General features: G+C 31.3%; 1 protein-coding gene across 12 annotated transcripts in view; it reads left to right on the forward strand.

The window, feature by feature from the left end:
* The window catches only part of LOC136038845 (serine/threonine-protein kinase tousled-like 2), a 119,121-nt gene that overhangs the window by 70,995 nt on the left and 34,139 nt on the right, over positions 1-13,987 (forward strand). For all 12 annotated transcript variants that reach the window (XM_065722263.1, XM_065722267.1, XM_065722268.1 and 9 more), the window contains one exon: positions 11,728-11,871. In XM_065722263.1, coding sequence (XP_065578335.1) covers positions 11,728-11,871 — 144 coding nt within the window. The remainder of the gene's footprint in view (positions 1-11,727; positions 11,872-13,987) is intronic.

Below are 13,987 nucleotides of genomic sequence, written 5' to 3' on the forward strand. Positions count from 1 at the left end.
TTGGGAGGGGGAGCTCCTTTTTTGGTTGTTTTTCACTTTTTATATAATTGTTTAACGTATTCGAGCCATATGATGAACAAGTCGAAGCTTGAGAGGAAAATTGTCGAAACCTATTCCATCAGAAACCAAAGTTTTGGAGATGTTTGCTCATAACAGCAGATTTGCTTCTGTTTTTCCGAATGTTCTATATAGGGACTCAGTGCAATTCTCTGTTGGTTAACAAAAGAAAATTCGGTTTTATCCTAATCAAAGCTCCATCACTTTCCCCGAGAGCAAAATTATTTTAAGAGGGCAACTATCCTATCCCGCTTATTTGTTTTACCATCATCAACGGCTGAAGAAAGCGTAACGCTGAAACGCTACGCTGAAACAATTTTATTAACTATACTATAGATCGTTCAAAATGGAGAATCGTGTTTTGCTCGGAATGGTTTTTGGGCAATAGGAAGTGTTCCCTTTCAGGCCGTGAAGTAGAGCTAAGATAAATCCTGGGTTAATTTAATTGAATACTGCCTACAGGACTACGAATGGGCTGAGCGTAAAAACATAAAAAAAAACAAAAAAAAAACAAGTAATTGGACTTGATCTGTAATTCTCTTTTAATATTTTTAAAAGTTTATTGGATCACGGTGAATCACTACTTATTTTCAACTGTGAATCATCATGATTTCCACTGCATAGCCTAGCCTCTTCAATTTTCTTTTAATTTTTTTCAATACTTTTAAAAGTCTGGCAGGATCATTATGAATTCCACTCTTGCTGATCACTATGAATCACTTCTAAATTTTAAATATGAATCACTACTATATTTCAACTATGAATCACTACTAAAGTTCAACTATGAATCACAACTAAATTTCAACTGTGAATCATCACGATTTTCACTGCTTAACCTAGTCTCTTCAATTTTCTTTTATATTTTTTCAATACTTTTAAAAGTTTAGTGCTATCATTATGAATTTCACTCTTGCTGATCACTATGAATCACTTCTAAATTTTAAATTTGAATTACTACTATATTTCAACTATAAATCACAACTAAATTTCAACTGTGAATGACAAGTCAATTTCACTCCTTAACCTAGCCTCACTGAAACACCCGAAAAGAAGAAAAACAAATCAAAAATAAATCTTACAAGGATCCTAAACCATGGTTGACCTGCAACTATCTATGTTTTTGATTACTCATATCACTGTGAATTTCTACTGCTCCTAATCACTATAAATCTTTACTAAATTTCAGCTATCAATCATTATTATTTCATTCCTTAAGCTAGCCTCTCTGAAACTCTAGAAAAAGCTAATTAAATATAAGTAAAATATGATTCTATACCATTGGTGAACTTCAGTTTTTTTTTTCAATATTTTTAAAAGTTTAGTGTCAGCATTATGAATTTCTCCTCTCACTGATCTCTATGAATCATTACAAATTTTTAGCTATGAATGCTTATTAAATTTCAATCATGAATCTTGATCTAGAACTTCTTGACTAAATCTTGACTAAAATTGTTTCTCCTTGACCTAGCCTCTCTGAAACACTGAAAAAACAAAACAAATTAAGTATATATCAAAGACAAATTCTAAACCCTAGGTTACCTTTAATTTTCTTTGGTTGGATATACACCCTACCTAATGTTCTTCTAATATGTTTCTCTGACGCTCAATCTAATGAAGTATACCAAAGTAATATAAAAATATAATACTTCTTAAACAAATGTGGGCTATATGTTCGCACATTGGGGGGGGGGGGTAAAGTATACCGGGTCTGCATGCCTAATGTGTTAGGCACAATTATTCTGCATATTATGTGATTAGAACTGTTTTCTAACTTCGAACTGTCCAAATACTTTATCCCCCCTCTAATGTGCGAACATATGACCCAAATTAAATATTTTCCATCTATTCTGTCACTTCTCTTTGTCTTGTCTCACGCTAAGCTGGAAGAAACTAAAGAAAAAAAAACACTTCTATGCGTCAATGAATGAACAACTTGAGCAGTAAGGCGTTTATCATACAAGTACATTTTCTTTTTTTCAATTATTTTCAAAAGTTCAGTGCTATCTCTAGGAATTTTACTCCTGCTGGTCACTATGAATCGGTACTAAATTTCAACTGTGATTTTTAGTCATTAATCTAGCCTCGCTGAAATACAGTCATAAAATAATGCATTAATGATAAAAAAAATTTCATAAGTTGCTTGACTTTTGAATTTTGTTAATAATGTATTTCATTAATTTCCGCTGTAATCTGTGGACATACTATATTTTATGATAAATTTAAGTTCAAAACTTGGATAAAATTTTGGATCAAAATTCTCATAAATATGATCATTATTATTTGGAAAAAAAATCCTAAGAAATTAGTATATTTTAATTAGATACTTTAATTAGTATACCTTAATTATTTACAGTTTAATTCGTAAAATTAGATCCTAATAAATATAATTCAACAAAGAAAGTTTGCTTTTAACAATTGTAGCTAGTGGTAACGACTGCTACCAATCTGTTTTAACAACTATTTTAATTTTGAATGGTTTAAAAAAAAATTGTTTTTTAGTAACGGCAATGAAGTAAAAACGTTTGGTTTTGTACTGTAATCAGCCGAAACGAAATTCAAAATATTTAGAAACTAGAAAGAGCCTGTCGAACAATAGCCATAAAAAAAGTTTTGGTTTTTGAAATCAGGGCAAAACTGTCCCCTTTCCTTGAAATTCCCATACTCCTCCCAGGAAAAAAACCTGTTCTTGAAAGTTCCAATTTGGTGCTTGAGCTGTAAGACGAAACAGGGAATTCTTTCTAATCTGTCCCTGCAATTTTCTACGTTTAATCTTTTCAGTGATGTATAATTGGTTGCTTTTTGCCAAAAGCAGGAAACGCATACTCTCTTGTAAGCATTCACAAACGGACTGACTGCTCTGATCTCTTGTAGTGTCTGTAGCCTCACGCCACAGTTGAAGCCACGGATTGGCTTCAGGAATCTTACCAACATTCTAATTTATATAATGCGCGATATTGAAGAGAAGCAAATGTTCGAAATTAAAGCTTAATTAGAATCTAAAGTAGATCAAAAACTAGAAGAGCCTACCTAAGAAATAGTCAAATAGATAAAAAAAATGTGCAGTGAAATAGAGAAACAAATAGTAAAGTAAAAAAATATTGTTTAGTTAAAGAGCGAAATATATAAAACATAGTTAAATATTGTAAAATAGTGCGAAAAATGTGCGATGAAAAAATGGTAATAGCAAAGTCATGAAAAAACTGATCAAAAAATAGTAAAGCCAATTATATAGCTAAAAAAATTATATAGCAAAAGAAAAATAAGCCAATTAAATTTTGGCTCACTTTCAAATGTTTGGGCGAAAGTAAGAAGTAGAAAATAAACGATATTTTTTTAATCTTGTCTGTATGTTATATATTTTATATACTAAAAATTTAGAGATGCAAAGTTTCTTTGATAGAAAATTTCTTTAGCCTTTCCGGCTTCAAAAATTGCTTTTCTACAAAAACATTCTTTTTTTAACGGGTAACATGCGTTTTTATAGGCTTGTTCAATGGCGATTGGTATACCGAAATTGTATATTGCAAATCTTGTAGATTTTTTTTCTAAGATTTTTTTTCGTTTTTTTTTTGGGTGAATTTTTGGTTACAGAATCACATCGTAACAGTCTGGAATTACCTCTCATCTGAACGTAAGATCTTAATAAAATGTAAGTAGTACCATGAATTTCCCTAATATATGATATTTATAAATATCACGGTTGTTTTTTCGACAATTCATACCCCCCCCCCCCCTGATTGTCCCAGATATAGCCCCAGAAATATATAAAAAACCAAAAGAAAATATTAAAACGATTTAATTACTACTTTATAATGTGCAGCATTTCCCTTTAATCATATCATCATGTCTTTGTCATGTAAACATCTTTAAAATATTGCAATTAAAAATGCTCAAGTTAAGCATACATTTGAATTAATTAACTTGTTTTGTATGATTGATTAGAGACTATTTTTGAGAAATATTACAATTTAATTTTCTCTTAAGCTTAATTATTTACTTAGAAATTCAATAATTAGTTTAAATAGGCTGGATATTAAGGCTTGAAGTTTTATCTTGTCTCTGGGAAAGTCTTGATTTTAAAATTAAGATTTCTAAGATTTTAGTTAAAGTTTGGCTAATACCACTACCAAAAACCGCAGAACGGAGCTCAATTTCAGTTAAAATCTGAATCACGATTTTTTGGTTGCATAGGCTTCTACTTACCCAATTCAGTCAGATTTGATTTTCACTGTCCTTGGTATTTTTATAGAATTATATAAACATAGTATATTTATATTTTATAGAAATATATGGTTGCATAAGCTTCCACTTAACCAATTCAGTCAGATTTGATTTTCACTGTCCTTGGTATTTTTATAAAATTATATAAATGTATTATATTTATATTTTATGGAAATATATGGTTGCATAAGCTTCCACTTAACCAATTCAGTCAGATTTGATTTTCACTGTCTTTGGTATTTTCATAGAATTATATCAATGATTTTATTTATATTTTATAGAAATATATGGTTGCATAAGCTTCCACTTAACCAATTCAGTCAGATTTGATTTTCACTGTCCTTGGTATTTTCATAGAATTATATAAATGTATTTTATTTATATTTTATAGAAATATATGGTTGCACAGGCTTCCACTTAACCAATCCAGTCAGATTTTATTTTCACTGTCCTTGGTATTTTTATAAAATTTGAAGCAATATCATAATTATGTCTTGATGCAGGTATAGATATGATACTAACTAATCCAACGAAAGCTTAATCTTTCGGTGTAAGTTATAGCCGCAAATAGTCGGAAAATCACATGTTTCACAGAGGAACATAAGCCCTAAACTGAAGCATCTCATTTTTTCAGTTCTGTGAAAATACCGGAAAATGGTATTAAAAATCAAGGGTGGCAAATTCGTCCTCATGCCTCCCGTCCCACTCAGTTGGTGCTACTGATCTAAATGAAATAAAAATGAGATGCAATTTTAACAGCACTATCTAATTGGCGTTTTAATGTCAATGAACCAAATTATAAATTGGTTTTATGGACAAAATTGATATAAAACTTGAAAGGAAGAAGATGAAATTTAATTTGGACATAGTGGGCTTGGAAAGTGTCAATGGGAAAATTTAAGACACTTCTTCTAAAAATGTGCACGACAATCTTTATAATTTTGCTCATCATTTTGTTTTGTTATATTTAGACTCTCGGCACAAAGATGAAATGTAGTTTTTGGCAATTAAAAAAATAGGTGGTGATTTTGTTTCTGTATAAATTCTAAATTTTCAAATTTTCAATGCGCCCCCTTTACAGAGGCATATATTTTTTAGTAAACCTTAAATTACATTATCGTATTCAAGGTCAAAACCGCGCTTTTAAGTGCCGTTAACTGGTACATTTTTTTTTATCTTTGTTTTATGTCTTTTCACGAAATTCAATGCTAAATATATTTGGCAGCAAATAAATTTGATTCAATACATAGTTTCATCTCTTAATTTTGTAATAATACTTGGAACGTTTTCAAGATATGTTTTTACAATAGATTCTTTTTCTTCTCGTTGTTGCTGTTTGGATTTTGTGTTTGTTTTAAAATGAATTACTTTGATACTGCTAAAGCATGCGCTTTTTCGGAATATAATGGCAAGTTTAATTTTAAATTTCTTGCCGTTGCTTTTACGAAAACTATACAACAAACTCGCCATCTATTTTTCATAAAAAGCAAGGTCTGGCGCCAGTCGCCGCTAATAGTACTTTCTGTAGATCACAAGCACGAAACATTTTGTTTGGTTTTAAATAGACAGGTTTGTGAAGGGTGTTATTAAGGAGGGAATTATTATTAGAGAACTTCATTATTTGTTATTATTTTTGTCGCAAAACGCAAGATATTCAAATTAATTTTAGTCGATTTTGTTTGTATTGTAACTGCAGAAAGAACTAAAAGAACAAAAAATGCACATTTTAATTATCATAATTAGACAATGGGGTAGAATTTTTACTTATGAGCCATTTCGGGATGAACGTAATAACAAATAGTTAAGTATTAGTGATTTGATTAGTTATAATATTCTTATAAATTAAGTATACTAAATAATAATGATTAAACAGGTCATTAATGACACTCGTCTTTTGGAACGCACCCTAAGCTGTAAACTGAGCCTTTGAATAAAAAGGTGGAATTTAACCATTTTACATAACTTTCTTATTTATTTGATATAATCTGCTTACGTAGGTGAAAGCACGGGTGATTTATGATTACGTAACATGTATCTCATCTGAAGGCATATGATTTGAACATGGGAAAACCCGTCAATTCACAAAAAAACAGAAGGAGGAAAAAAATAAAGAATAGACGTGATAACGCCCACATTAGCTGTACACAAACTTTATTAAAAATAAATATGATACAAAAACAAGAAAAAATGAAAAAGCTCATGTCAAATACTTTTAGAAAGCTTATATACACAGTGGTGCTAATCCACGAAATATAGTGGTGGTGGTGGAGGGAGGGGGATGTGTTTTCAAAATCTGAGGAGGAGGGGTATTTTGTTTTTTTTCGTTATTTTCAATGAAAATACTAAAGCAGTTGTATTTCACTGGAAATCCTAAAAAAGGTATATTCAAATGAAATTACAAAAAGGGTATATTAAAATGAAATTGCAAAAAAGGTAGTTTTCAATGAACATACCGGAAACGGATAGTTTCAAAATCTAGGTTTGGGAGAGGCAAGTCGATCTAGAAGCCCCCCCCCCCCTGCCTGAAAATTAAATAGTAAATGCACAAACGTAATGGAAAATGAAAACTGTCAATTTCTTTTTATGTTAATTTTTAAGTGGTATCAGAGAAGCTCCTGAAATTTTTTAGTGTACTTACTTAATATTACCTAAAATACAAATATAAATACAGACCAATTTATGCCTATACTAAGCATTAACAATTAAACTTAACAAACTTAATTAAGAAAACTTAAACTTGACAAACTTATCAACCAAAACTGTCTTTATTTAAGTGCGTTCCTAATCTTTTTTCTAATTTGGGTTTCCCCCAAGGTTGGGGAAACCTGAAAAATCCGGGTGATAGTGAAATCATATAATATAACGAAAAAATACGAATATAAATATAACGTATTTTCGGGGTCTCCCCCAAGGTTGGGGAAAACCTGAAAAATCCGGGTGATAGCGAAAGCACTTAATATAATGAAAAAATACGAATATAAATATAACGTATTTTGGGGGTTTCCCCCAAGTTTGGGGAAAACCTGAAAAATCCTGGTGATAGTTGAAGCACTCAATATAACGAAAAAAATACGAACGTAAATACTGGCCAATATGTGCCAATACAATGAGACAAAAGATTTTTGAACAAGTATATAATAAACAAATAAATTGTAACTTACTGCCTTCACTAAAAAACAAAGCTTTCTATGTTGTAGATGTAAGATTTTATTGAATTTTTATGGAATTACTATTTTTCTGAGCCTAGGGGAAAATGACAAAATGTAGCCTGACGAAAACAAAGCCAGAACGAATTGTCATGCGTAATGAACAATACAAACACGTATTTCCAAGTCGGCCTAAGGACATTCACCGCACGGAGGTATTAAAAAGATGTAAATATGCAGAAATCATAAATCTTTTTGCAATTTACCCAAAAGTGCCAAATGAGTGACGCTTTTTAGACAATTCAGACAGTATTTTACGTAGAGTAACATTAGAGGATTGATGTGTAATCTGACTCACGCGGGGAATGATGCCAGAATTGATATTTAGATTGATCAAGAGATGGACTAGTTTAATGGACATTGGAACATCGCCGTGAAGTCAAAGAAAACGAATGACACCACCTCGAAGGAATACAGATCAAATAACGGCTTATTAGTAGAACTGTTTGTTTCAAGGATAAGCCTCCTTGCTTTGTCGTATAACTTAGAGTGGGGTATCAACAAGGAAGAAAAGTCATTCATATAGCTGGGCAAAAGAGACGTAAGAATAAATAGAAAAAATTAAAGAAGATTTTTAGAATCTTGAGTTTGAACACCCTCCTCCTGAAAGAAAATCCAGGACATGCCCTTGGTTGAGGTACCTAAGAAATCTAAAATTTATCAATATTCATATTTTGATGAGAGTAATACGAACTATGATGCCAAAAGTGATGATTCTCCTCAAGATGAATTCCTAGGTCGCTAGATTACTGATAAAATCCTTTGAAAAATGAATTTCAGAGTTAAGGGTTATTTGTGAGCCTAGAAATTTCATGAGAAAATAAAAAAAACTTGGGTTAACAGTATGTAGGACCTAACAACTAGCTTCGATCCATAGTAAAATACAGTTGAATTGATACCATATAATATAGAATTATGGCACAGTTCCGACAGCAGTACTGAGGGTATTGTTGTCGTCGAAAGCAATTAGTGTCCTCGTCAATTGATGGGTGATCTGTATTTTCGATCATGGAAAGGTCCAGGTTAATATAGACGACAACATTCTGTTGATGTTTTTCATAACTGTAACAGTAAGGTAATAAACATGAATTAAGAAAAGAACTGGCGCTTGAACTGAACCTTGTGGGACACCAAAATCAACTTCACTGCTCAGTAGGTAGCGGCGGGGTTTCTAATTACATGAATATGCTTTTTTATTAAAAAAGCAAGACAAAAGGAAAAAGTTTAAGAGGTTTTTCCACCACTAAAAGGGTGAACTCCTTCATTACTTGTCAAGTAGTCAAGGATTAATTATTTGACTAATTCCACAGGATGTAAAATGCCATAAGCATTAAAAAGAGTTTACCCTGCCACATGGTACGTAAAACAAATGGGATAACTAAAAATAGAGGGGTTATCGAAATAGCTATAAAGCGTCAGCTTTTGAGGAGGGTGGCAAATTTAATTTTAGGATTTTGCTACTGGCCAATTAAGATTGCTTTTCAAAATTAGCTCCGAATGAATCATATGTAAAGCTTCGGAAACATTAACAAAATTTCCAACACGCTCTCCAGAAACAAAGGACAGTAGCCAATAAAAACGGCCAATTGATTTTCAATTGTCACGATCGTTGTGTGCATATATCGTTTTTAGAAAAACAAAAACTTTCAAGGAGAAGGACAAAGAATATTAGGAATTTGCTACTGGTCGTAATTATGAATATTGTCCCGGAAGTGTGCAATTTTATATTTCATAAGTATCTCAATTTTCATAAATATCACAGTTTTCATATATAATTTCGTCAATTTTCAAAAAAGACCTCAATTGAAAGAAAAGGTGAACTGTTTGCAGGTGCGTAGTTCCAGCATTTTTATTAAGGGGGGGGGGTAAGAGGGATCCATATCTTGAGAGTCAAGGGGCATCTGCTATATAATAATTTTTCTCTCCAAATTATTGGAGGGGCAACCCCCCCCTCGAAACGACGCCTCTGACTGTTTGTAAGGAATGGAATTCCAAGGAGCGGTTTATAAGATTACGTGTTGGAAACAAAGTTTCCGGAACTTCCCAAAATTTAACTCTTTTGAACCGAATGAAGAAAAAAGAACAGTCTATAAAGTGTACTGCGTATTGCGAAGAGGCGCAGTATGGCGGATATACCACTATACCATCACCCCCACCAGGAGGTGGACAATGGACAGTTAATCTATTTTGTAGACCAGTAGAGTGGCTAGAATAATATCTAATCATTGTTTTTTTGTTTTGTGGAATATTTATTTCATCAGTCTTCTTTGACATTTTAAATTTTTGAAAATTCAGTGTCCCTGATCCAGATATTGCCAGATGAGTTGCCAAATATATTCAAAGAATTGATCAAAAATTGAAGTGAATGATCCTGTATGCTCAAATAATAAATTTTGTAAACTATGATTTACTATAAAATTCTGTTCTCAGTTTTGAACGATAAATAACACCATTTTTATATAAAAAGAAGATACAGAATGAAAATTATTTAAGCATTCTTTTTTTTGCTTACTTTCTTATTCTTTAAAATTTTGCATTTTTTTTACTTTTTCTTTATGTGCTCCATCTTGTTCTGTGTGGATTTGAAGCTTTTCTAAATAAATGAACAACGATGGTCGTATCCAAGACTTTGTTTCAAAGAGGTTACAAAAAAACTTTACAAAACGTAACAAAAATTTGTTTAAATGTATTTTGTTACCTATATACAACTGGTACAAGAATTTCAGGAGGGTAGGGGTAGTCGGGTATCCTCCCTCCCCAGAGATACGGCCCTGACAACAGAGAAGCAGCCAGATTGAAAAAAGCAAAAACTTTCATAATTTCATAGTTAAAAGAATATTCTGACAGTTGCTTTTGTCAACCTTTGGTCTTCCTTATTAGGTAGCAGCTCCTTTCCCCTCTGCAATTACTGATTTTGCTGCCCAGAAGCCAAATCAGTTATCTTTGCATTCAGGGACACCAGTTGGAGGGAGGGCAGGGCGGCATTCCCCCCTAAATTTTGAAAAATAATTTTTTTTGGTATTTTCATTGAAGAAAAAATTGGTATTAAAAAATACAGCCCCCCCCCTGGTTCTTGAAAAACACCTTTATTTTTTTAATAAATAAAAAAAAATAATTGATTTATTAATAATTAAATAGGAATCAAGAATGATTATTGATTATAAGTAGATATCTAATCAATAATAAATAAATAATTAAAAATAAAGAAAAATCTTTGCCTCCCTCCTACATTTCGAATCCGCGTCCTTGTTTCTATACAAAATTCTTTCCGATTTTAGCGTCTCATAGTACTTGCCTCTATTCTTAACTTTGTTGTTTCAGAAATATAATTTCCAGAGATAATTTTTAATGACCTAAAGCTACGAAAAAACAACTAGTTTTTGAATTATAAATACTTTTTCCATTGATAAAGTACGAGATTAATAAATATTGGCTATTTCGATTTTACATCATACAAAAACAGCCCCAAATCTAAGTTACACAAAAAATCTCATTATTATGAATGTATAAATAGTATATTAATTAATGAAAAGAGAAAATAATGTAATAAATTAAAAAAAACCGATCGTTGGTGAAAGAGAGAGAGGGGGCATGGGGGTAAGGAAACATGAGGTTTAAACATTGTGAAATACGAAAAGGAAAACCTGAAGGCATCTGATAAAGGTATAGGATACTCTAACCCAAACTAGCTATATATTTTAGTACTGAATCATTTCCATTTTATGTTCGACCTTGTAGTCAATAAATTTGGCATCCAACCGGCTCAGTTATTGTTTTGCCCCCCCCCCCTCCAACTGGTTTTTGAGTTTGTAGGTATTTTTTGTTGTGAAATAGTAAATGCCGCTTCATCAGAAACAAGTGTTTGATAAAAAAAAAAAAAGTATAATATGTACCCATAAATATAAGATACCCATAAATACCTCAATATCTCGGGGAGGAAATGGAAAGTCCTAATGCATGTACTCAACTTTATCTTTAGGCCAGTGTTTTTGACATACTTTTGGCAATACTTATTGGGCAGGAACAATTATTTTGTTAAAGCATTAATGTTTGGTACAGACCGTTGGTAACCCTCCTCTTATAAGAGTAATATATATAAAACTGTTATATGCGATAGAGGTAACGGGTTTGGCTTTTAAAACTCAGTATTTGTGTGAAAGCAGCCGTCGAATAATCGTCAATACGTTTGACTTATTTGAAAAAAAATTAATAGAGTACTGATTCTATGAGACCTTTTTTTCAGCCTGGAGATTTGCTGGTATCGGGTTTGAATCCAGCCAGTAGGTTAACAATTGTACCTGGACTGCCATCGGCTGCGCAACAGGCAGCAGATTATAATATGATGCAACCACCCCGACTTCCAGCACCAGTGAATAGGGGAGCACAGGTGAAATTTATTTATTAATTGTTAAATAATAGTTTAGTTATGACTCATCTCTTTTCTCCTTTTTCTAACTTACGAATTGAAAGAAAAATTATGAGCGCCATGCAGGGTCGTATCCATTGTTTTGGGTAACAACCTTGGAGACGGTCATGGAGCTATTTTGCCACTCCCAAGTTTTGCAATAATCATGTTGCCTGGGAAATTAGTAATATTCATATTTCCTCTCTTTAACCCTTTGATTCATTTTTCCTCATACTCATTCTTCCCCCTTTTGACTCATATCATTTTTCCTCTGTTTAACCCCTTAACTCACTTTTCCTCATATTCATTTTTTCCCCTTTTGACTTATGTCGTTTTCTCTCTCTTAACCCTTTGATTTATTTTTCCTCATGCTCATTTTTTCTCCTTTTGACTTTATTTTGTTTTCTGTTGGAAACGAGAAATTGACTTTATTCCTTGATGGCTAGCAAATGCTAGCCATCAATTCCTACTGGGGGTAGTGGAAAAATCCGGGGGGGGAGAGGGAGAAGGGTACATTTTTAGGACACAATTTAATCTGTAGCTGGTCGGGAAAGGATCAATCCAGAGATGAATGCAGGGGGAGCCTCCCCCTTCTGAAATATTAGATCTTTCCGAACTTCTAGAAACTTTTTCTTATGCAAATAATTAAATTAAATTTATCTTTTACTATTGACTCCCATAGATCCTCCTCCCCCATCCCCCCTCTCGAAGAAAATTCTTAAATATGTCTGCTGTCATTGACAAACGACACTGGCAATTGTCATTGCTTTATGTTGGCTTTTACCTAAAGAAGGCTGAATTCTTTGTTACTATTTGCAAGCTACTACAAATAAACACTGTAAAATGACTTTATGTGTGTTATATATGTTTTATATATGTATGTGGGCTATAAATGCACTATATATATATATATATATATATATATATATATATATATATATATATATATATATATATATATATATATATATATATATATATATATATATGTGTGTGTATGTACATATATATATATATATATATATATATATATATATATATATATATATATATATATATATATATATATATATATATATATATATATCTATATATATAAAAATAAGTTGTCTGTGGATGGATGGATGGATGTGTCAGGTGACGTCACCTGAAAAACTGGATCTGGTGACGTCAAAACTGAAAAAACTAAAAAAAGGCAAAAACTACAAAAAAAACTAAAAACTAATAAAAAAAATAAAAAAGCTAAAAAACTAAAAAAACTATAAAGGTAAAAACCAATAAAAAACTAAAAAAAAAAACTGAAAAAACTAAAAAAAGGCAAAAACTACAAAAAAAAAACTAAAAACTAATAAAAAAAGTAAAAAAGCTAAAAAACTAAAAAAACTAAAAAAACTAAAAAAAGGTAAAAAACTAAAAAAAATAAAAAATAAAAAAAAACTAAAAAAAAGGAAAAAACTGAAAAATAAGCTAAAATAAAGGTAAAAACCAATAAAAAACTAAAAAAAAAGGAAAAAACTAATAAATGACGACACTCAAAGAGAAAGCGACCCGGACAAAAGGAATGTTCGATTAGCAATCAACAAAGCACCGGGACACAGGGAGTATAAATGACGACCAGGACATAAGTAAAAAAAAAAAACTATCTATATATATAAAAATAAGTTGTCTGTGGATCTGTGGATCGTGGATCAGGTGACGTCACCTGAAAAAACTGGATCAGGTGACGTCAAAACTGAAAAAACTAAAAAAAGGCAAAAACTACAAAAAAAACTAAAAACTAATAAAAAAAATAAAAAAGCTAAAAAACTAAAAAAACTAAAAAAAGGCAAAAACTACAAAAAAAACTAAAAACTAATAAACAAGCTAAAAAACTAAAAAAACTAAAAAAAAGGCAAAAACTACAAAAAAACTAAAAACTAATAAAAAAAATAAAAAAGCTAAAAAACTAAAAAAACTAAAAAAAGGTAAAAAACTAAAAAAACTAAAAACTAAAAAAAACTAAAAAAGGTAAAAACTAAAAGAACTAAAAAAGAAAAAAATAAATGACGACACTCAAAGAGAAAGCGACCAGGACAAAAGGAATGTTCGATTAGCAATC

This window comes from Artemia franciscana, chromosome 18 (genome assembly GCF_032884065.1).
Source record: "Artemia franciscana chromosome 18, ASM3288406v1, whole genome shotgun sequence".
Classification (NCBI taxonomy): Eukaryota; Metazoa; Arthropoda; class Branchiopoda; order Anostraca; family Artemiidae; genus Artemia; species Artemia franciscana.